The following is a 24728-nucleotide window of genomic DNA, read 5'->3' on the forward strand; positions in this document are numbered from 1 at the left end:
GGACCTGGCTGCAGCCAGGGAGACCGGGAACACTTGGTGCATGGCCCCGCCTACACCAGGGCTCCAAACCTAGAGGTCCAGGAAGTAAGACTCCATTTCCCAGAATGCCTCTGGGAGGACGTCCTCCAAGCCTTTGTACTCCCATTCTGGAAGACTCCATTTCCCAGAATGCCTGGGTCTTGGTCTTGATGCCTCTCCCCGTGCATGTTGGGTATCCGTTGGGGGCTGTTTCTGCTTGTGGAGTGTTTACTCGTGTACTTTTTGGGACGTTGTTCTTGAGAGGGGGCGAGAGTAAATGAGGTTTCTTCAGTGGAGACTTTCTTCGTAACTCCTGGTTGCGGGTAATTGAACCTGGAAGTCGGGGTTGGGGAAGGGAGAAGCTCCGGTGCTCGTTGGACCAGGCTGGGAGGTGTGGAAGGGTGTGAGTGTGTGTGGTGGGGGAGGTCCCTGTGTCTTAACTGTCCATATGTGGATTCCTGTTTCTCTCTGTGTCTGTTCATCGCATTAAACTACCATAGAAGGGGGAAAAGTGCTGGTGGCAGGCAGCCACTAGGAACCTGGGCGGTGCTTTGCCCTGCACCTGAGGAGAAAATGGGCCCCCACCCTCCTCTTACCCCTCCCCGCTGGGGGAGGGGAGTGTAGTCACCGGATGGGGGAGGGGCTGGGCCGGGTCCTTCTCCAAAAGTCCCTGGGGAGAAGCAGCCTACTGGAGCCTGGTTGGAGTGGGGGGTGCCTGTGCCCGCAGGCCATGGAAGGAGCTCCGATCTCTGGCACAGAACAAATGCCAACATATTTCCCCCTAACCTCCAACTGATGCCCATCTCCCGGTCCAGTGTCTCCTGTCCCTCATTACCCATAACCTCTCCTAGGAGTCTCCCTCAATCCACCTGTGCACCAAATGCAGTTTCTGAATGGAATGAAGCCAAAGAGAGCAGCAGAGGGGGTGGGGAGACTTTTTCCTGACCAGTCCAAGGTCCTTTACCAGCCTGAAGCTCCCTGTCCCCTCCTGTGGGGAAGAGTCTCCTCTGAGGCCAGGGAAGGGCCTGGGAGCCCCTCTGAGCCCTCCCCCCTCTCTAATTCCCCACAGGTGTATAAGAGGAAGTCTGCTCACCTTGGAGCTGCCACTCCCTGAGGGACCACAGTCTGACCCAAGCAGAGACCCTGGAGCCAGAGGGAATGGCCCCCAGGACCCAGAGGCCCCCTTCCTAGGTGAGTGTAGTCCATCTCTAGCCCTGGCCAAATTCCCCTTAGAACTAAGACCTGTGTTTTTCCAAACTCTCCCAGGGTACCATCACTGATTGCTGTCAGTGTGACCTCAAAGGTCACCCACAATCTCCAACTGTCTTCTGGGAATTTTCCAGGGGAGGGCTAAAAAGTCTGCTTTTCAAATATTATTAAACTATTATCATACAGAAACTTTAGGTCTTTCCTTTTCCTATTCAGATCATTACCTTGAACCTAACAAGATTATCTAACCTGTTGCTTTCTAACTATTTTTCATTTTCATTCCTTATTTTTTTAATTTTCAACTTTTCAAAAAATTTATTTAGAATATTTTCCCCTGGTTACATGATTCCTATTGTCTCCCCTCTTCCCTCCCGTGGATTCTACTGGGTCATACATATATTATTGCTGAAAACCTATTTTCATTATATTCATATTTGTAATACAGGGATCTTAAAACCCTCAATTATATACCCATAGAACTATGTGATAAATTGTATAATTTCTTCTGAGTTTCACTTCCACAGTGTTTTCTCTAGATGTGGATTGACTTCTTTTTCCCAAGTCCCTCAGGATTGTCCTGAATCATGTTATCAAACTAAAGCTGATATTGATATAGCTAAAGCTGATATATTGAACTGTTATCCAGGCGGCAGATTGAAGACCTGAGGCAGTTGATCCCACCCTACTTTGTTTATAGTTGAGGTAGGGAGAGGAGATAGGAGACTAGAAACTAGGAATGGGATAGGAAATCTCTTATATCAACCTTATACTACCATGTCTAAATACAACTCACAAGTGTCTTTTTGTTTGCCAAGGCAAACCTCCTTAACTATTCTCAACTATCTTAAAATATTCTCTTAACTAGCTAAACCTATTCTAATTTATTAACTCTTCTTTATCCTCCTTAAATATATATATCAACTTAAATTACTCATGTATCTCTCAGATTCTCTAGACAGAGAATCTGAATTCAGCTCCTCTGTCTCCCCCACTCAAATCCAAAGGTTAACCAGCCTGTCTCAGGTGCCACAGACAGAGCCCTCTGACGCCCCCTCTGGCTCTGAGGGGAAAATCTCTCAGTAAACAGGTTCTTAATTACAAGTAGGAATTTCTCTTTATCTTCTTTAAATCAAAATCTTCTTAACTTTCTTATGTCTCTTTTTCTTCAATCGCCACCAAATGTCAGAGAGAGAGCCTAAACAGCCACCCCTGTCCTCTCCAATTGCCCGAGAAGACGGAGCCCCTAGTTCTTTCCTTCTCACTGGAATTCATGCTATTCCCTTAAGCCCCTAGTTCTTTCCTTCTCACTGGAATTCATGCTATTCCCTTAAGCCCCTAGTTCTTTCCTTCTCACTGGAATTCATGCTATTCCCTTAAATGGCCAGCACCCAGCTTTCTATGTTCCATCTCTTAAAGGGGACAGTGTAAAAGTCACAAACCCTTTCTCTGACCAAAACCCTGCTCATAAGGAGACAACTAATTAAAACTCATTATAATCAACAATCATTACACTGCTATTAGCAAAGTCGATTACATTTGATCATCCCTTATTGTTTCAGCTACTGTGTACAGTGTTGTTCTGGTTCTGCAAATTTCACTCTGTGTTAGTTCTTGGAGGTTCCTCTAGTTCATATACAAATCCTCCAGTTCATCATTCCTTACTGCACAATAGAATTCCATCCCCATCAGATACCACATTTTATCCAGCCATTCCTCAATCAATGGACACTCCCTCATTTTCCAATTTCTTTACATCACAAAAAGCACAGATATATTTTTTTTGTACAAACATTTTTCATTATTTTCTCTTTGGGCTACAAACCCAGTAGTAGTTATAGCTGGATCAAAGGGCGTACAATCTTTTAAAAACATTTAAAAAATTTTTAGTTTAGTTTAATAGTTTTTAAATTTTCTTTTCTTTAATATTTAATATTATATATTCATTTTGTTTTCTGTTTTAATTAATTTTATATTATATAAGCATTAATATATTATGTAAGCTTTTAACATTTTTATGTATTATATATTTATTTTTCTATTTTATTTTAAAATTTTTAATTTAATTTAGAATATTTTTCCATGGTTATATGATTCGTGTTCTTTTCCTTTCCTCCATCTTCCCTCTTCCCGGAGCCAAGGAGCAATTCCGCTGGGTTTTATATGTATCATTGCTCAAAACCTACTTCCATATTATTATTTGCAGCAGAGTGATCATTTGAAGTCAACATCCCCAGTCATATCCCCATCAAACAATGTGATCAGTCTTATGTTTTTCTTCTGCCTTTCTACTACCACAGAACATAGATCTAGGGTTAGATGGGACCCAAGAAGCCTCTGAGCCCAACTTCCTCATTTCAAAGAGGACCACCCTCTGCCATATGGATTCTAATAGCAGGGCCCCGGCGTGGAAAAGCCCCACTTCCTGTAGTTTAGGAACAATGACTATTTCTCTGTCAAACCCGGCTCCGAGATGCCATCTAGTCTATGGCTTGTTGCCCTTCCTTTGCCTTAAGCATCCCAAAGAACTTCTTCCTCTTCTACTGAATTTGGTGACTCAGTGAAGGAGGCAAAGAGGGTTTTCAGGCCTGAGAGGGAACCTTCCCGAGTCCCCCTGAGTGTGACAAGGGCTGAGGGCTGCCTGGACCGTCTCCTCATCAGGCTTTCACCAGTTGTGGTCTCTCGGGATGCTCCAGGGAGGGACTGACTAATGAGCTCCTCAAAGTCTCTGTTAAACTCCCCGAATAGCTTCCAAAGAGGTTAGGCCCCAAGGAAAGGCAACAACCAGCTTATATGGGGTTTGATATGTGCTGAGGGTATGGCTGAAGGTAGGGGACAGAAACAACAGTCTGGACTGGAGACAACTGGCCATCCTTGTTTAAAAACCAGAGGAGGAGAACCCAGACACTTCTAGGTCAGGACAAAAGGGAGGAGTGAGGCAGAGAGGACTGTTGAGGGGGAGTAGGAGGTGGTGATGGTCCTGGGATCCAAGGCCAGAACCCAGCAGAGGAGGGAGGGGGACAGGGGGAAATACTGGATGGGCAGTAAATAGTTTGTATGAAGGGAAACTATCAGGCAAGAAATAGAGATGGAGGGAGAAGGAGGGTTTAGCTCTGAGGCCATTGTTACAGGCCCATTTCTACATGGCAAAGCTTAAGATTATGCTTCTACAGCTTACGTCAGAGATCTAGGTAGACTGCTCATTTCTCTCTCTCAAATAAATAATTATGAATTTAATATGTTTTCAAGGTTAATTATAATAATATGGGGAAACAGGCTTTCTTGGACACCCCAAGTTTCTAAAGACGTCCCATTTCAAAGAATACATGAGGAATTCCCCTGCAGTGCTGCCTGAAAAAAACCAACCTTAAAGCAACAGAAACTATATAACAGAAGGAGTTTCTGAGAGATAGTCTGTCAGCCTTTCCCCAAGCTTTTGGTAAGCATCAACTCTAGGTATTCTTAGCTGATAAGCCCAGATATATCCCTTCCATTTACAATCCTTTCCTTGTCTTTTAGAATCAATATGAAGTATGGTTTCCAAGGCAGAAGAGTGATAAGGAGTAGTCAACTAGGAGGACAGATTTGAACCCAGGACCTCCCATCTCCAGGCTTGGCACTTTATCCATTGAGCCACTTATCTCCCCCTCAGAGATCTTTCTGTGCTTCTCTTTTCTCCCTAGGATGCTCCCCCTCTTGCATCTAGTGGCTTCCCTGCCTTCTGCTTTCACTCAGATTCCATCTTTTATGAGGAGCCTTTTCCAAGACCTTCTCTCTTCTAGTAACTCCCCTCCATAATTATTTCCCATCATTCTTTACTGGTATTTGTGGGCGAGTTTGCTTCTCCATTAGATCATATGCTACCTGAGGAGACACTTTCTTTTACACCTCTTGTATCCCCAATGTTTAGATCAGGGCTGGCAAAGCATGATGCATTTGAGTGCAGTTTGAGATTATGCTAGACCAGCCACCAGGAGGATTGGTCAAGAGGAATTCTGAAGGCTCAGCTTTGAATCTTGTGACTTTTGCTGGTTTAGGGGTCATTAACATTCAAGGTGGTGGCTGTGGACTTCACCCAGGAGGAGTGGCGCCTGTTGGACCATTCTCAGAAAGAGCAGTGCTTAAAGATGATGCTGGAGAATGTGCAGAATCTGCTTTCTGTTGGTAAAGACAATTTCCTCTGCTAACTTTGTTTCTTCCATTAACAAAGCAAGTGCTTTTCTCTGCACAGGTTCCTTCTGCTGCCTCGTTTTCATTTTTAAAAATGACTTTGAACTCTATGATGGGAATCTGGTACTTTACTTTGATGCTCATGAAATTGTCTCACTTCTAATTTAGGTAGCTTCAGTTCAAATCTTAAACCACAGTTACAGATTCCTATTCCTGAAGCTAATCTCAGAAGTCATCTAGTCTACCCTCTAACTGGACCTGAATTTTGTGTGCAAAATCTCAGTTAATACATACGCAGACAGCTTTTCCTTTCAGATGGGCATCAGAGTCAACCCTGTACCTGCCAAGGAGCCTCTTGTCTCTGGAAGATATCATTAACCAAAGTGGGAAATTCTTCACTGCCTAAGGAACTATTAAAGACTTTTTAGGTGTGACTCCTTGGATATCATCCTAAACTTCCAGAGGTTTCAGAACTGTGAGTGAGAAAATACCCCTATTGTCTTATCCATTAGATTTTAATGTAGTAATAGTTTTAAGATAATTATAATTATAATTCTAAGATAATTAGTATAAGTCATGATTTTAGAAGGCATTTTACATAAATATATATATATATATATATATATATTTTTTTTTTTTAACCCTTACTTTCTGTCTTGGAGTCAAGACAGAATTGTATTGGCTCTAAGGCAGAAAAGTGGTTAGGGCTAGGCAGTGGGGGTTAAGTGACTTGTCCAGGGTCACACAGCTAGGGACCAGATTTGAACCCAGGATCTCCCATCTCTAGGTCTGACTCTCAATCCACTGAGCCACCCAGCTGCCCCCTTTACTTATATTTTTGTTAAGCTTTAAAACTGTTTAACTTAGGCCTTAGTGATTCTCACCTTTCTCTTAGTTCATGTAACATGCACCCTTACTTGAAGGAGAAAATCTCTGTAAAATGCTGAGCCAGGCTTCACTCCCTGCACACACGCTGGCTTCTGCGGGGAGGATTCTTCCTGGCAGTGCTCCTGTGCACGGAAAGCAGATGGAGAAACCCTGTTGGATCTGGAGTGGCTTCATGTTTAATGCAAATAGATGTTGGAGAAAGAAGAGAGGAAGGCAGGAGCTGGGAGGGATCCTGTGGTCTCAGCACTGGCCAAAGTGGGCTCCCAACTACCTCCGCTGCTTCCTCCTGGTAGGACTGAAGTCACGTGAGAGAGTGATCTGGGGTGAGCCGCGTCAGTTTCTGGGTTAGATCCCTGTCTGGGTCAGGCCAGCATCAGCCCTGGGACGGGCCACGGAGGTCAGGGGCCTCCGCAGTGACCAGAGACCCCAGAACTTGCTCAGGCAGTTTAACAGACTTTGAGGAGCCCATTATTCAGCCCTTCCCTGGAGCCCCCCTGAGACACTCCAACTGGTGAAAGCCTGATGAGGAGATGGTCCAGGCAGCCCTCAGCCCTTGTCACAGAGGGGGTATCGGGAAGGTTCCCTCTCAGCCCTGAAAACCCTCTTTGCCCCCTTCACTGAGTTACCAAATTCTGTGGAAGAGGAAGAAGTTCTTTGGGATCCTTAAGGCAAAGGAAGTGCAAAAAGCCATAGACTAGATGGCATCTCGGAGCCAGGTTTGACAGAGAAATACAGTCATTGTTCCTAAACTACAGGAAGTGGGACTTTTCCAGGCCAGGGCCCTGCATTTAGGATCAATGGGGCACCAGAACCATCCCTCCTCGGGCCCCTCATTCAGGACAAGGACCAGCTTGTCTGCCTCAGTTTGGTCCTCCCTGAAATGAGGAGGTCAAGCTCAGGGGCTTCTTGGGTCCCTTCTCACCCTTGGTCTGTGTTCTCAGAAACACTTCCATGTTTCTTTCCATAGTGGCCTCCTATATCACAGGAAGGAGGTCCAGCAGGATCAAAGCTAAAAGTACCAGAAAGGAAAGTAAAAGGACCCGGCTGAAGCCAGGGAGACTAGAAACACTTGGTGCGTGGCCCCTCCTCCACCAGGCTGCCAAACGTAGGAAGTAAGACTACATTTCCCAGAATGACTGGGTCCTGACAGCACCCAAATCTTGACATCTCCCTCTGTAGTCCCAAGGCATGCTGGGAATCTCATAAGGGCAGTCTCTGCTCCTAGAGTGCTCTCACACATCTGCTCTTGGGGACTTTCCTCTGTGAGAGGGGGCAGGGAGGAAGTCAATGCAAAAGGTGGTCCCGGGTTCCCCACTCAGTCAGAGAAGACTTTCTGCTCCCTAATTCTTGGGGAGTGAAGAGACCCTAGTGGACTAGTTGTGGGTAAGTAGGCCAGGAAGTCAGGGTTGGGAAAAGGAGAAGCCCTGGGGCTCCTGCAACCAGAGAGGTGGGGGAAAGAATATGTGTCTTGTGAGGGAGGGGTGCATTCACAGAGTTGTGGGCAGGATGGTGTTGGCCCTTCCCTGAAGGTCCAGGGGGAGAAGCACCAAACATGAGCCTGGTTGGGGAGGGGGGGGAATGCCAGTGCCCACAGACCATGGAAGGAGCTCTGATCTCGGGCACAGAACAATTGCTAACACATTTCCCCCCATTCTCCACCTGATGCCCATCTCCCTGTCCAGGGTCTCCTGCCCCCCATTACCCAGTAATCTGTACTCCTAGGAGTCTCCTGCATTCTACCCTATGCACCCAATGCAGTTTCTGAATCGAATGAAGCCAATGAGAGCAGCAGAGGGGGTGGGGAGGCTTCTTCCTGGCCAGTCCAAGGTCCTTTCCAAATCTGAGGCTCCCTGTTCTCTCCTGTGAGAAGAGTCCCCTCTGAGGCCAGGGTAAGGATCGTGGGAGCTGCCCTGAGCCCTCTTCCTCTCTCATTCCCCATAGGTGGATCAAGAGGAAGTCTTCCCACCTTTCAGCTCCCACCCCCTGTAGGACCACAGTCTGGCCCAAGCAGAGACACTTGAGGCAGAGGAAATGGCCCCCAGGACCCAGAGGCCCCCTTTCCAGGTGAGTGAAGTTCATCCCAAGCTCCCCCAAGGCCAGGTGTGGCATCATTGCTTGCTGTCAGTGAGACCTCAAAGGTCACCCACAATTGCAGACAGGCCCAAGTGCTCTCATTTATTCATCCAACCTTGAGTGTGACAGATTCCATCAGAGGGGAATGGCCATGTATCCCACAATTCCAGGGATAGCCCAGAGACAGTCTATTCTCCTGACCTCCAGGTCCTGGGAGTTGGACAGGTCAGTCAGGCCTGCTGGGAGTCTTTGGAAGAGGTTTGGGGTGAGATCAAGTGAGGGCACAGTCAGGAAAAGGTGTCTTTTTAGTAGGAGAAAAAGGATGGGAATTTGAGATCTGCTTTTCAAATATTATTAAACTCATGAACTTAAAGTACACTTACTATACAGAAATTTTTGGTCTTTTACTATTCAAATCATTTACCCTGAACCTAATAGGATTATCTAACCTGTTGCTTTCTCAATATTTTCATTTTGGTGCCTTTATTTTATTTTTTTTCCTTAACAAATTTGTTTAGAATAATTTTCCATGATCACATGAATCCTATTCCCTCTGTCCCCTCTTTCCGCCTCCCTCCCAGAGCTGACAAACAATTCCACTGGGTTTTATCCATGCATTATTTCAAAACCTATTTCCATATTATTCATATTTGGAATAAAGTGATCTTTAAAAACCAAAACCCCCTATCATATACTCATAGAACCAGGTAATGAATCTGATTTTTCTTCTGGGTTCCTACTCCCATAGTTCTTTCTCTGGACGTGGATTGCCTTCTTTTCACAATTCCTCTGAATTGGCCTGATCTTACACTGCTATTAGTAGCAAAACAGATTACAGGTGATCAGTCCACATTGCTTCAGTAATATTTTTTCCCCAGAATACATAGTACTTGCTACCTTCTCACAAACTTCAAAAAAATGTTCTTACCAGAACAATTCTGACACTTATGATGAGGAGGGATTTCAGAACCCCTTCTCTCTTCTCCATGGAATCCTTTGTCCCTCAAAGAGCACATACCCTCTCCCTAATTCCATAGAGAAAAGCATTTCAGAGTGAGACACTAGTTCAAGTTTTACTCCTCCAACATGATTCTCACTACAGACCCAAAATGCCTTTGTCACTATTCCAATGGTCTCTGAATGACTGGTCTCTAGTGTTGGCTTTGACACTCTTCAAGGTAAAGAGTTTGGGGTGAGTTGAGTCCCTTGTGAGCTTCAGTTTCTTCAAGTTAGTTGATGAGGACTAGATTGGATGAATTCTGTAGGCTCAGCTCTAAGTCTTGTGATTTTTGCTGGTTTAGGGTTCAATAACATTCAAGGATGTGGCTGTGGACTTCACTCAGGAGGAATGGTGCCTGTTAGACCATTCTCAGAAAGAGCTGTACAGGGAAGTCATGCTGGAGAATGTACAGAATCTACTCTCTGTGGGTAAGGACCATTTCCTCAGTTAACTTTGAATCTGCCATTAAGGGAATGTCTTCATTCCATGCCAGTGGTACAGGACTTTAAACCTTTGTCAATGATGAAAAAAAGCAAAACTGCTGATCTCTGCACAGGGTTCTCCTCTTGCTTGATTTTAATGAGAAAAATGAACAAACTGAATTCTGTAATGGGAAGCTGGGACTTTCCTTTCTTGCTCCTGAAATTGTCTCTCTTCTGTTTTAGGTAGCTTCAGGTGATGAATTAAAACAGTGTTACAGATTTACATTCCTAAAGTTAATCATAAAAGTCATCTAGTCAGCCTCCTCATTAGACTTGAATTTTGTTTGCAAATTCTCTGTTACTATACCAAGGCAGATTTTCCTTGCAGATGGCCATTGAAAGGGAAATGCTACTTGCCATGGTAGCCCTTTCCCATTTGGGATGTGTCTCATCTTTAGAAAGGATTTCTTGTTAAGAAATACTCATGGGAGACACAGTGCCAAGAAGGCAGCATAGCAGAAGCAAAAGCTGGAACCATCCTCAGAATCTCAGATGAGCCTTAAAAGAGTGCTTCTAAAATTCTAGTCACAGAATGAAGAAGGATCAGAGTAAGGTGAGCCTCTTGAGGAAAATAAGTTGAAAGGTAGGCAGAAAGGGTCCTTTTCTAAGGACAAAGAGGAATTGGAAGTAAAACTGGGCAAAGGGGAGTGCATAAAATCCATCCTCTACACACTACTCCATATCCCGTACCTGGGCAGAAGCCAACTTCTGTGAATTTCAAAACTATTCCACCCTAATCAGACAATTCTTTAGTAGATGTGATTTAGGTATTTCCTGATGAGTAACAATCAAGCTAAGTCCTCATTGGTACAAATGAGATGTAGAAAAATGATGTAAAAAATGTCCATATAAGGCACGGCACTTCCTGGCCCCTCTCTCCTTAAATTAGATAGAACACAGCTGTTTTAAATCTTTGCAAAAGGGCCCTAAGCTGGGAGAGGTCCTAGTTGGGAGAGCTTATTCTAAATCTCCTTTCCCTTAGGAAACAACTGCCTAGATTAGGAGTAGGAAAAAAAGTGTAGAAAGTTTTGGCTTTGTCCTGCTCCCCACTTGTTTTGTGAAGACCCTTAGAAAATAATTACAAAATATATATATAAAAAAGAATACTACATTCTTCTACATTTATATGGCAGTTGAAGAATTAGGGACATTGAGGAATACAGCATACCTCCAATTTTTTATATTAATAGGTAATGTCATTTTTGTACTCCTTAATACTGTATTTAGAGATGCTAAAATAAAAAAAAAATTGAGGATAAAATGCAAGCCCAATTAGAAGATTTTAAATGTTTCTTACAGGATCAATTGACAAACATCCACTCTACCAGAAACAGACCTGTTTCTGAACCTTTGAATGAGGAAATTTCCTTTCCTGAAATAGAGATGGAAAACATCTTTCCTATAGCTCAGCTAACAGACTGCTTCTCTCAGCTAATAGACTACTCCTCTCGTGGTCTGCAAATTTTGGCTGAATTTAATCCCCCAAACCCTTCCCAGTTTCTTATGTTCCTTCTCCTACACAAAACCAAATTCCAGCCTAAAGGAGATCTTGACCTCCTAGAGAAACTCTTCCTAGTTGAACTGACCCACAAGTACAAAATTCAACTAGAGGCCTGTTTCCTCTAAGAGAAGTACCTGAAATAGGACAACTTGTTCAGCCATTCCCCAAATAATGGATATTCCTTCAGTTTCCAGTTCTTTGCCACCACAAAAAAGAACTGCTATAAATATTTTAGAATATATAGTTTCTTTACCTTTTTCCTTGATCACCTTAGGAAATAAACTTAATAGTAGTATTGCTGGGTTGAAACATATTTTTATTATTTTAGGAAGGAAAGTGTTAAAAAATTCAGTTGAATGAATCCTTTGTACTTTGGATATTCTATATGTTATTCCATGTATTAAATTAAACAATTATGGATTAAGCTCCTACTATGTACATGACACTGTTATAGGTGCCAGGATTTCAGAGAGTCAGGAGGGAAAAGAATATCCCACCTTTGTAATACCTGAAGATATACCAGAGTCTCTTTGGGCCATATCTTCTTCCGATGTAGGCTTACTCAAGTCGGCTGTTCCTGTGCAGATGAAAACTAAATCTAGCCCACCTCCTTCCATTCCTCAGTATCCCCTCTCAAAAGAGGCAATTGAAGGAATTACCCCAGTAATTAACTCATTAATTGCACAGGGAATAATCCTTGTAAATCTAAATACAACACGAATATCCTGCATGTTAAAAAACCAAAAAGAGAGCCTGATGGCAAACACCTCTATAGATTCCTACAGGATTTGAGGGCTGTGAACAATCACGTTATAAAGAGACACTCCGTAGTTAACAACATCAATACTGTTATTTCTTCTATTCCTAGCACAGCTACATAATTTACAGTAGTAGACTTGTGCTCAGCTTTCCTTTCCATACCCATACATGAGAATTCCAGGCATATCTTTGCTTTCACCTGGCAGGGCTTTCAGTACTCCTGGAGTCATCTTCCTCCACAAGGTTTCGTAGACAACCCAAGCTTATTTGCGCAAATTTTGAGTCAAGTTACAGATAATATAAAATTTAAAAACAACAAATTAATCAAATGCGTAGATGACCTACTATTGGCTTCAGATGCAGAAGCATGTCAGGAAGATAGTAAACACCTTCTTTTGGAATTGCACAAAAGAAGGCATAAGATCTCGAAGGATAAGGTTCAGTGGTGCCTCCCTAAAGTAGAATATTTGAGGTTCATCCTGACCAAGGGTGCCCGCTTTATTTCTCCCAAGAGAATTGAGAATATTCAAAATTTAAGCTCTCCTACTGTAAGAATTAAAATTGGAAGGGAAACTGATGCAGGTAGAAATTAGTTTCTCTCTGCAAGGAATATGATATTTTTAGAGGTTTATTAAAGGTTGAGAATTTAAGAAAAATACAAGTAAGAAAGGCACATGCCAGGTGGGCCGAGAGGCCCAATTCAATTTCACTCACATCATGAGACATGTCTGCTTGCCAGCAGAGACAGGAAGAGAAGAGAACCCCAAAAGCCTTTCCAATCAGGTTAAATACCCCATCTCGATCTCGGCCCAGGTGAGAATTCAGTGATATTACAAAGCATTCTGGGGAAGTGGAGCAAGGACTTCTGGGGATTGAAGTCCTGGATTCAAGTCTCCATTTTTACACTACCACTAAGAAACAGTTGAGAGCAATTTTGGGAGCAACGGGGTTTTGTAGACAATGGATTCCTTGCTATGGGGAAATTACTAAACCCCTTATAGCACTAACAAGGGATTCGGTCCCTGAGCCCCTAAAATTAGAGCCAGAACACCTGTCAGCGCTATCAGATCTAAAAAAGGATATCCTGCTCTAGGCATCCCAAATTACAACAAGTCATTTAGTTTGTATATACATGAGTGAAGAGGGGTAGCTTCAGGTGTTTTAACTCAGGCTTTGGGGCCTTCTCAGTGCCCAGTTGCTTATTATTCTGCCTAACTGGACCCAGTAGCATCAGGAGCACCATCATGTCTTAGAGGAGTAGCTGCTACAGCCTTACTAGGGACAAAAACTGTTGATCTAGTATTGGGATGCCCATTAACAATTATGTTCCCACATGAGGTAGAAGCATTGTTGTTAAGACATAGAACACAGGCATTTTTCTGATGAACGAATTACAAGGTATGAAATAACCTTATTAAACAATGAAAACATTACCTTGAAACTCTGTTCAACCTTTAACCCTGCCACCTTGCGTCCAGATTTACCAACTTCAAGAGAACCATTACATAGTTGTGAAACACTAGTGTCCATGGCAGAAAAGCCTTGAGATGATCTCTTGGACACTCCCTTAAACAACTCAGATCTGGTCTTATTTACTGATGGTTCTTCTTTTATGAGAGATTGTATACGCTACACTGGAGCTGCTGTAGTCACAGAATTTGCCACTGAGTGGTCAGCTTCACTGCCCTCTAACATTAGCAATCCAGGGGAAGAACTCATAGCTCTGAAACATGCCGGTACAATTGCCAAGGGTAAAAAGGCAACAATTTATACGAATTCTAGATATGCTTTTGGTATTTATCACTCAGTCGGGATGCTATGGCTCCAGAGAGGATTTTTAACCTCAGCTGGAAAATACATAGCTAATGCAGAAATTATTAATGAAGTTCTTTCTGCTCTCAAACTGCCTGATGCCCCAGCTGTAGTTCATTGCTCTGCCCATACAGGTGGCACTGACCCTGTCTTTAGGGGAAAAGACAGAGCAGATACTGCTGTAAAGCTAGCATCCATAGAAGGGCCTGAATTAATTTTAACATTAACAACCACTGATGATTTAAATTTATCACTTTCCTATAATGAAAAGGAAGTAGGAAAATAGAAACAAAAATTTAAAGCAAAACAGATTAATGGAGTATGGGTGTCATCTGAGGGAAAACCCCTGCTCCCTAGAAGTTTCTATCACCAAATTTGCCAATCTGTTCATAAAAATGGTCACTTTGGTACCTAGGGCATCGTGGACTCTGTTAAGAGAGTATGGATAGCCCCCGGTATAACTACCATAGCCTCTAAAGTGTGTTCAGCCTGCTCGACCTTCCAGGCATATAACCAGCACGCCTTTCATGGAAAAGCCTTTGGTGGGTGTCCTCTGGCTTACACATCTTTTGAGCACCTACAGATAGATTTCATAACAATGCCAAAGGCCAGACATTATAAATTTTGTCTAGTCATAGTAGATCAACTGATCAGATGGCCAGAAGCATTTCCTGCCACCTGAGCCACAGAGGCTTTTGTTGCTAAGGTACTTTTAAAAGAAATTATTCCTTGTTTTGGTCTGCCAGCATGTATTAATTTAGATAGAGGAAGTCATTTTACTGATTCTGTCTTAAACCAAATATATTCTTGCTTGGGGATAACTCCCAAATTCCGTGTTCCATATCGTCCCCAGAGTTCAGGCCAAGTTGAAAGGATGAATAAAGAAGTTAAAACTATGGTTGGCAAATTATGCAATGAGACCCATTTAAAATGGCCTGAAATTCTCCCTCTGGGTCTATTTTATCTTAGAAGCAGGCATAGAGGAGACCTACACATCTCACCATTTTAGATGCTTTTTGGACATCCACCTATAAACAGGCTAAGCCTTTCTCCCCGGCATATACATGACTATTAGGGGGAGATACTACTATTGCTTCCTACATACAGGAATTACAGCACAAACTACGTGAAGTCCTTGAATCCGGAACTGGAGTACAAGTCGGACCACTAGACTTTTCTGTTCATGACCTGAACCCAGGAGACAAGGTGTATATTAAGAATTTCCAGCTTACTGGAGCAACTCAGTCTTCCTGGAAAGGACCATTCCAAATATTGTTAACTACTCCAACATCTATAAAGGTTGGAGAGGACTCTTGGATTCATTGCTCACATGTAAAGAGAGCATCTTCTGTTGAGACTTGATTGACTGTATCCTATCACATGCATTAAAGATAATAATCCACTGACAAGTGGATGCTATTTTTCAAGAACACATTGAATTCCTGATTTTTTTCTTTTTCCCTTATTTTTTATTATTGCTTTTTTATTTTGATTAGAATGTTTGATTTTTTCCCCTCTTCCTCATTTCTTGAACTAAAGTACATACAATTAAATATGTTTTTTCTCTCTCTGCAATAATATAAGTTTAATATATATATATATATACTTGCTATAATATCAATACATACCCCAAAGCTTTAAACTGTGGGAACCTGCCATTAATTGATAAAATGTTATGGGACTATGATTAATGTTTGTGTCTGATTCCAGGAAAAGGGATAAAAACAAGGAGCACAGACTTAACCTGAATAGTGCCAAAAGAGGACACAGGAAATACTAATGTGGAATCGAGGTTGCGATACTTGACATATGTTAATTCGTAGGACTTCCTTGTATCTACACTCTTTGTAAGGTACTCATACAAGTACCAAAATTTGCTGGCTCCCTATATCCCTGAAAATGACTAAAAATCAGACCAGGGAATGATGCTTCCCTATCAAAATAGAATTCTGGTTCCTTTCCTTCTTATAGTATGGCTTGTAGTCTTGGCTGTAAATGGGTAAGTGAAATATTACTGCATTCTGTCCTACAGACTTGTGGGATAGAAATTACTTTAAATTGGACCAGTATAAAAGGCCCATTATGAATTTATTCTTGCTTACTCAACATTTTATATACATAGATTTTGGTATTTTGATTCTGATTTTGAATTTTATTTTTTCTTTCTCCCAAAAGTTTAACTTTCTTCCATATTTTTCCCTTTATATAATTTTGTTTTGTTTTTTGTTTTGTTTTTATTGCTTTTGAATTCTTTTAATAACTAACTCATACACCCCCATAACTGAACAATGCATCCTGAGCTGAACTAAATGTTTTTTTTTAATAAAAATTCAAGATTTTGAATTTTTTTTTTGTTCGAGAAAGATCTTCAAGGAAGAAGCTTGCTAACTACTAAATCCAGAGAATGAACTGTTGCAGAAAGATGCAAGAAAACCTACATTACATCAAGATCAAGAATGAACCTTGGGGTGTGGTTGATTGAACATTTATTTTGAATGTACACTCTTCTGCCAATGGGGACTGCCCCCAATTGGCTTTTGTCAATGCGCCCAGCAAAACATTGATTTTGCTGTCTCTCTATCTCTCCTATTTCCCCCTTATCTCTAACTATTGTAACTTCATAGCTGGTATGTTTACAGGACCCATCAGAGAGACTAGTCTTCCTCGGGCCTCAGGGAGGTTTTGTGAATTTCAAAACTATTTCACTCTAATCAGACCATTCTTTAGATGATGTGATTTAGCTATTTCCTGATCAGTAACAATGGAGATACTTGGAATAATAGAATCAGGTCTTGGAAACTCAAGATTTAATTATTTGAGGAGATGGTCTTCAATGACATGTGCAAAAAAAAGGACAGACCTCTGGGCTGTCCTAAGTCAAGCTAAGTCCTCATTGGTACAGATGAGATACAGAAAAATGATGTAAAAGACATCCGTATAAGGTACGGCACTTCCTGGCCCCTCTTTCTCTGGAGAGATAACTCTGGTTGGCAGCATGCTATGCGTTCTGACATCTTGGAGTGTTGGATGGTGAGTTTTGCCCTTTTGCCCTGGAGCTGATTTCAGGTTTGGGCATCTTAGCTGAGCCCCTTTGGAGGTCAAGCTGATTCCTTCCTCCTTCATACTCCAAATCCTTACTCCCTTGTCTCCTGATTTCCCTGGCAGATACTAATCAGGTGGGGGGAGAGGGAGAGAAAAAAATCTACCCCTTCTTCCTTCTTAATCTTCTCCACTATCAATTAAATCACCTTAAAATTTGGCAGCTGACTTGGGTATTTTATTATTTCGGATTTCCCTTGGCAACCACTTAAATTTAGATTTTTTTCAGTCTCAACCATAATTTCACTCTTTACACTTCATGACCCCAGACACTTCTTAAGCCTTCATTAACTCATCCCACATTTACCCCATGAAGGTAGAAATAAAGAGAGTAAAGGAAGGGATAGAGGAGAAACTGTTGGGCTTCAACTAAAACAAGAAAAGCAGGAATAGCAATTATGATCTCAGACACAGGTAAAGCAAAAACAAATCTGATTAAAAGAGATAAGGTCAATAATTACATCTTGATAAAAGATAGTATGGACAATGAATCTATATTGGTTCTTAAAATATATGCATCAATTGTAATAGCCTCCAGATATTTAAGGTAGAAAACAAAGGAAAATATGGAAAGAGGAATAAGAAATAAGGAAAGGGGAAAGTGGAAATAGGAAGAAAATATGGAGGAGAAACCAATTAAACTATACTTGTGGGGGATTTCAATCTTCCCCTATCAGAACTCTCACCAAAACATAAGCAAGAAAGGAATTGTATGAAAATTTAGAAACATTACATTTAATTGATATCTTGAGAAAACTGAATGGAATAGTAAAGGAATATATCTTCTTTTCAGCTGCACATGAAAAAAAAAACACAAAAGACCATGTTCTGTAACAGTTAAAATTAGTTTCTTTTCTAAAAGTATTATATTTTATGAGGTTTATTAAAGATTATTAGAATTAAGAAATAAAGAAAATACAAATTAAGAAAAGCATGTGCCTAGGCCCAGAGCCCATTCACAACCACTTACTCTACATCTTGCCTGCTAGGTAGACAGCCACATGTGCCTAGAAGGGGAAGCAGAGCGAGAGCTGAAGTGGGTGGAGAGTCAGTTTAAATACATTTGTGTTCTTGCACTCAGGTGAGGACTCAGGGTGATATTATAGGGAATTCTGGGAACTACCAAGGACTTTTGGGAATTGAAGTCTGGGGTTCAAATCTCCATTTTACAGTTATGGGGTATAAAAACTTCACAGTGAAACGCAAAAAAGCAGAAGTAATAACTGCACCCTTTTAGATCAAAATGCAATAAAAGTATCAATAAGAACTTATGGATAGAAAAATCTTAAATTCATTGGTTAAAAGGGATGGGTCAACAAATAAATGATGTCAAAAGAAATGACAGTGAGGAGACAACATATCAAAAGTTGTGGAATATAACCAAAGCAGTACTTGAGGAGAAAATTTATATCCATGCATACTTATATCAATAAAATAGAAGGAAAATATGAAAAAAAGCAAATTAAAAATCCTTCAAGTAAAGACTGAATTGGAAATCCAAAAAAATATCAAAGGCGCAATGAATAAAATTGAAAGTAAAATCTTTTAAACTAATAAAATAGATTACGAGTTCATTAAAAAAAAAAAAAGCCAGTACGATAGAGCATTACTCTACCTATGATTTTAATGATTTGGCAAAATGGGAAAAGGAATCCTAAGAAATTTTTAGTGTAATGCAAATCAGATGCTGATGAATAACGGGGAGGAAAAGCAGAGACAGAAAACTATAGGCAAATTTCCCTAATCAATCTTGATGCAAAAATCTTAGATAGCACATAAAGGTTATTCTCTATGACCAGGTGGAATTTATACCAGGGATGCAAGACTGGTTTAATATTAGGCAAACTATCAGCATAATTAACCATATCAGTAAGCAATCTAACAGTATAGTGACCCCCCTCGGGAGTCCTATAACATTTGTCTGTAGGTAATGACCTGAGGTGGAAAGAGGAGGCTAAGGAAATGGGAGAATAATAATGACTCAAAGACAAAAGTAGAAACACATGGGGAGTAATGTGAACTCCGAGGAATAAGAGAACAGGTGGGGAGTATCTACTCCTTGAAGAGAGTCTGCTTTGGGGGCAACAACGTAGCTAGAAAAGATGGGAGTTGCAACTCCTGGTGCCTCCTCTAGCAATAGTAGGCACTGGGGTGACCACATCGCTAGGAAAAGGATATAGTGAGGCAAGAGAGTAAGCAGAGAGGAGGGAACAGAGGGAGAGAGGAAATGAAGGGTGAGAGAGCTAGTAAGAAAGAGCTGGTAAGAGAGCGTTAATAAGAGTGAGTTTCACACTGGCTCTCCAGTATTTATTGAAGGTTTTAGGAACGTATATGTAACATGACATAGGTTTTAACATTGGTTGAATTGATAATGACGAGATCAAAGAGGTGGAGTTTAATCCATCCCACACTTTGCAAATGAGTGTACTCTGCGCTGAGGGCTCTAATAGAACCGCGCTATGTTAATGAGCACTCTGAGCTGAGGCAGTGTGGCCCTGAGGCAGTGTGGCCAAGACCCAGCTCATGAATTTGCCCGTCCTTTGCTAGTGTTTCCGCCTGTCCCTTTTCATACAATAACCATCAAGAGGTCTGACCATGTGTCTGGTAATACAATATCAGTACATCAATCATACTTCCCAGATGCCAACATGCCTGGTATGCTACAAACAGAAATCAAATGATTATCTCAGTAGATGAAGAAAAGACCTTCAATAATATACAATACACATTCCTCTTAAAATCACTAGAAAGCAAAATAGTAAAAGGGCCATCCTTTAAAATAAGTAGTAGTTGTTTAAAACCCATCAGCAGGTATCATATGCAATGGAGATTAGTTAGAAGCCTTCCCAGTAAGATCAGGATTGAAGGAGGGATGCACATTATCATCACTATTATTTAATATTGTACTAGAAATGTAAGCTTTAGCAATGAGAGGAAAAATACTTTTTTCCTCTAATTGCATGTAATAATAATTTTTAAACTTTTCTTCAACATTTTGAGATCCAAATTTTGTCCTTTGGTTCAAGTTATACATGTATGATCATGCAAAACATATTTCCATATTTGTCATGTTGTGAGAGAACACTCCTATAAAGCTTAAAACCCTAAAATAAAAACACATACAAATAAAATAAAGTGAAGAACAGTCTGCTTTGATCTGCATTCAGACCCCATTTGTTCTTTCTCTGAAAGTCTGTGGCATTTTTATTACAAGTCCTTCAGAATTTTCTTGGATCATTGTACTATAGACTAGAGCAAAATCTTTCACAGTTGACCATAATACAATATTACTGTTACTGTGTATAGAGTTCTTCGGTTCTTCTCATGTCACTTGTATCAATTGATGTAGACCTTTCTAGGTTTTTCTTTCTTTTTCTTTAAAATTTTTTTATTTCTTTCTATAGTTATGACTCATATTGTCTCACAACTATAAAGGTTAAAAGTATGGTTGAGATTGAAAAACATGTAAATTTAAGTGGTTACCAAGGGAAATCCCAAATAAATACCCAAGTCAGCTGCCAAATTTTATGGTGATTTAATTGACATAGTAGAGAAGATTTTAAGAAGGAGGAAGGAAGGGGCTAGTACCGGGCAGGAAGATAGGAGATCTAGAAAGTAAGGTTTTGAGTGTGAAGGAGGAAAGAATCAGTTTGATCTTCAAAGAGGCTTAGCTAAGGTGCCTGAACCTGAAATCAGCTCCAAGGCAAAACTCACCACTGAACACTCTCAAGATGTCAGAATACTTAGCACACTGCTAGCCAGAGTCATCTCTCCAGGGAAAAAAGGAGGGGCCAGGAAGTGCTGTGCCTTATATGGATGTTTTTACATCATTTTTCTGCATCTCGTCTATACCAATGAGGACTTAGCTTGACTTAAGACAGCCCAGAGGTCTGTCCTCTTTTTTTTTTTTTGCACATGTCTTTTGAAGGCCATCTCCTCAGATAATTAAATCTTGAGTTTGATGCAGACCTTCAAAATCTTGTTAAACTGTGTAGGATGAAGAATGTAGAGTTTCCAAGACCTGATTCTGTTATTCCAAGTATCTCCATTGTTACTGATCAGGATAAAGCTAAATCATATCTTCTAAAGAATGGTCTGATTAGGGTGGAATAGTTTTGAAATTCACACTCCCCTCTTTCCCCATTCTGGTGAAAATTACTGCATGAGAGTTAAAAAGAGTGAAGTTGTTCCTTAGCTTAGCATATAAAATTTACCAAGAATAACCATGTGATAAGGTACCCAAAATGATGGTAACAATAGCTGGAAAGTTAGGAGAGATTGACAAAATTATAAGATTAATCAATGAGTGATTTTTAAAGGAAAGACACAAAGGACAATGGATAAAGATTGTTCAAAGAATGCTTAGGCACAGGGTTTGAATTGTATTCTACTTGCAAGGAAGTGGGGCAAGTTACTTCTCCATTCTCTACTCATGACATGAGTTGTGAAGGATGATGAAAATCTTCATGCTGCCTGTTATAGATCCATTGGGAGGTTTCATTGTTATTGTATGTGAAAGTATTTCTAAAATGTTCCATCTTGTGTTGATGACCAAATGGTGTATGCAAACTCTGGTTCTTGATTGAGTTTGAAAACTTTTTTGATCTTAGGAAATAGAATAATAATCCGTTTACTTATTGCCATCAGAAGAAAGAATTTATATTGCATGTGTATGTATGTCCCCTTTCCATCTGTGCTCATATCATTATTTGTTTTCTTTAGAGGCAGAGACTAATTTTGAAGTGAAGGACATGTCTACAAAGCTGAGCCTTTTTGTGGAAGGATCTGGCCTTCCAAGAGGCATGAATAAGGATCTCTGTGACTTCGTTTTGAGAGAAATCTGTGACTTTAATATCAATATAAATAAAAATCAAAAGAGTGACTGTGAATTTGATGAAATTGCAGAAAAATTCAGCCACCATTCAGTCCTAAATCAGTATATGAAAGTGACCTCAGGAAATAACTATTGTCAGGATAGTGAATACACCAAATGCTTTCTTGAAAAAGTAGGATTTGATCAGTTCCATGTAAAACCTCCTGAAATGCCAATGTATCAAGGTAACCTAGGGAGAATTGCCTATGGCTCAAGTTTAGACCTCAGAAGACATCTGAAGAGTAAACATGTAGAAATACTTTCCGTGAGTAATAAAGGAGTGAGACATTTCAGTCGTAACTCTGAGCTTGGTTCATATCAAATCCATTCTAAAGAGAGACCTTATGAATGTAAACAATGTGGAAAGGCTTTCACAGAGAGGGGCTATCTTCCTGCACATCAGAGAATCCACACTGGAGAGAAACCTCATGAATGTAAACAATGTGGAAAGGCTTTCACACAGAGGAGTAATTTTGTTAGACATCAGAGAATCCACACTGGAGAGAAACCTTATGAATGTAAACAATGTGGAAAGACTTTCAAACAGAGGAGCCATCTTGCTAGACATCAGAAAATCCACAGTGGAGTGAAACCTTATGAATGTAAACAATGTGGAAAGACTTTCAAACAGAGGAGCCATCTTGCTGGACATCTGAAAATCCACACTGGAGAGAAACCTTATGAATGTAAACTATGTGGAAAGGCTTTCACATGGAGTAGTGATCTTGCTAAGCATCAGAGAATCCACACTGGAGAGAAACCTTATGAATGTAAACAATGTGGAAAGACTTTCACACGGAGTGGCCATCTTGCTACACATCACAGAATCCACACTGGAGACAAACCTTATGAATGTAAACAGTGTGGAAAGACTTTCAAACGACATAGCCATCTTGCTGTACATCAAAAAATCCACAGTGGAGTGAAACCTTATGAATGTAAACAATGTGGAAAGGCTTTTACATGGAGGAGTGATCTTGCTAAGCATCAGAGAATCCATACTGGAGAGAAACCTTATGAATGTACAGAATGTGGAAAGACTTTTACAGAGAGGGGCACTCTTGTTGTACATCAGAGAATCCACACTGGAGAGAAACCTTTTGAATGTAAACAATGTGGAAAGGCTTTTGTACACAGGGCAAGTCTTGTTGCACATCAGAGAATTCACACTGGAGAGAAACTTTATGAATGTAATAAATTCGTACAGCCTTTCTCTTAATGCTCTATAGTTGCTTCAGGTGAGAAAGTCCCCACTGGAGAGAGACTTCATGAGTGAGGCTGAGCCTATCATTTCCACTCTTAACTTATTTAACAGAAGAGGATCCACACTAGAGAGAAACTTTAGGAATGTGATCAATATGGTAAGGCCTTCAGGTAACAATCATCTCTTATTCCCAAGCAAGAATTTTTTTGGATAAAAATCTTATTTCTGTCATGAATGAAGAAAGACTTTGAAATGAAGAGTCCAGAGCCTGTTAAGTATGAGAAAATGTCTTCTTAACAGATCAGTTCCAAATGGATTTCCTGTAGGAAGGCTTTCAGCCAAAGATCATTTCTTTATTTCAGAGAATTCATAGTGGGGGAAAAAACATAATGTATGTGCTCAACTTTATGTGCTTTCCTCAGGAGGAGGTTGACCACCATCATTTGGAGAAATATAAATGATATCAAGTCTGAGGGACCAGCCCACATCTATTAGACTGACTGTTATGACAGAAAAGGAAAGTGTCAAAAGTTGGAGGAGATGTGGGAAGATTGAAAAAGGAATGGCCTTTTGGGGTTCTGAATTAATCCAGCCATTCTTGAGAGATCAGTTTGGAACTATATCTAATGGGCATTAAAAAACAAAAAGGAAAAGGGCTTAAAATATATATTAAAAATGCAAAATATTTCAAGGTGCTATTTTGGGAGTAACAAAAGAATTGGAAATTAAGAGGAAACTCATCATTTGGGAAATGGCTGATCAAATGGTGGAGTATGATTGTAATGGAATCCTATTATTTTATCATTAATGAGGAGGGGGAGCTCAGAAAAACCTGGTGTAAGATTTAAATAAATATCAATAAATGCCAAGTATTAACTTTATAAAGTTTATTAAGAACCACTTGAAGTAGAAGAATTAATTTTTAAAAATAGAAGTACAAAACCTAATTATCTAGCTAAAGTAGGACTACATGAGTAAATTCTCTGGCCTGGCTCAAAGCCAGCTTCCACAGCCCCAATCAGGGAAAGAGAGAAGCAGGTTCACATCAAAACTTTATCCTGTGTACTTATGCGCACAGTGTATGCATTCAACATGAGTACACAAATGGGATACTGGGCAAGAAAGTCCTGGGGAACACATTCTATGCACACACTGGAAAGACAAGAACTGATGCAGACTTTTTAATTTAATATAATCAAAATTATTCATTTTGCATTTTGTAGTGTTCCGTATCTTTTGTTTTAGGTAGGACAAATTAACCTAAACCTAATTTTTCCCTTATGTTTTCTGATTTTCCCAGCAGTTTTTGTCAAACAATTGGTTCTTGTCCCAAGAGCCGGACTCTTTGAGTTTATTGAACATTAGCTTGCTGAGGTCATTTACCCCAAGTCTAATCCATTAATCCACTGATCCTTCTTTCTCTTAGCCAGTACCATATTGTTTTGATGATCACTGCTTCATGGCACAGTTTAAGATCTGGTACTGCTAGGTCACCATCCTTCACATTTTTTTTAAATTAGTTCCCTTGATAGTCTTGATCTTTTGTTCTTCCAGATCAACTTTATTATAATTTTTTTCTAGTTCTTTAAAAAAGTTTTTGGTAGTTTGATAGGTATAGTACTGTATAAGCAAATTAATTTGGG

The 24728-nt window shown here is 40.5% G+C and overlaps 1 protein-coding gene across 2 annotated transcripts; it reads left to right on the plus strand.

Moving 5' to 3' along the window:
• The first annotated feature begins 72 nt into the window (after positions 1 to 72).
• LOC103105498 (zinc finger protein 501-like) lies at positions 73 to 23985 on the plus strand. 2 transcript variants are annotated; one of them, XM_056825831.1, is made up of 6 exons: positions 73 to 341; positions 1088 to 1209; positions 5710 to 5869; positions 8224 to 8346; positions 9657 to 9783; positions 21731 to 23985. In XM_056825831.1, exons 4-6 carry the CDS (start codon positions 8314 to 8316, stop codon positions 23098 to 23100), a joined length of 1530 nt encoding a protein of 509 aa, XP_056681809.1. In that variant the 5' UTR covers positions 73 to 341; positions 1088 to 1209; positions 5710 to 5869; positions 8224 to 8313; the 3' UTR covers positions 23101 to 23985. The 2 variants fall into 2 exon arrangements, with proteins under 2 accessions (XP_056681809.1, XP_056681808.1); XM_056825830.1 differs by lacking the exon at positions 5710 to 5869.
• The last annotated feature ends 743 nt before the right edge of the window (positions 23986 to 24728 follow it).

Source organism: Monodelphis domestica, chromosome 4 (assembly GCF_027887165.1).
Source record: "Monodelphis domestica isolate mMonDom1 chromosome 4, mMonDom1.pri, whole genome shotgun sequence".
NCBI lineage: Eukaryota > Metazoa > Chordata > Mammalia > Didelphimorphia > Didelphidae > Monodelphis > Monodelphis domestica.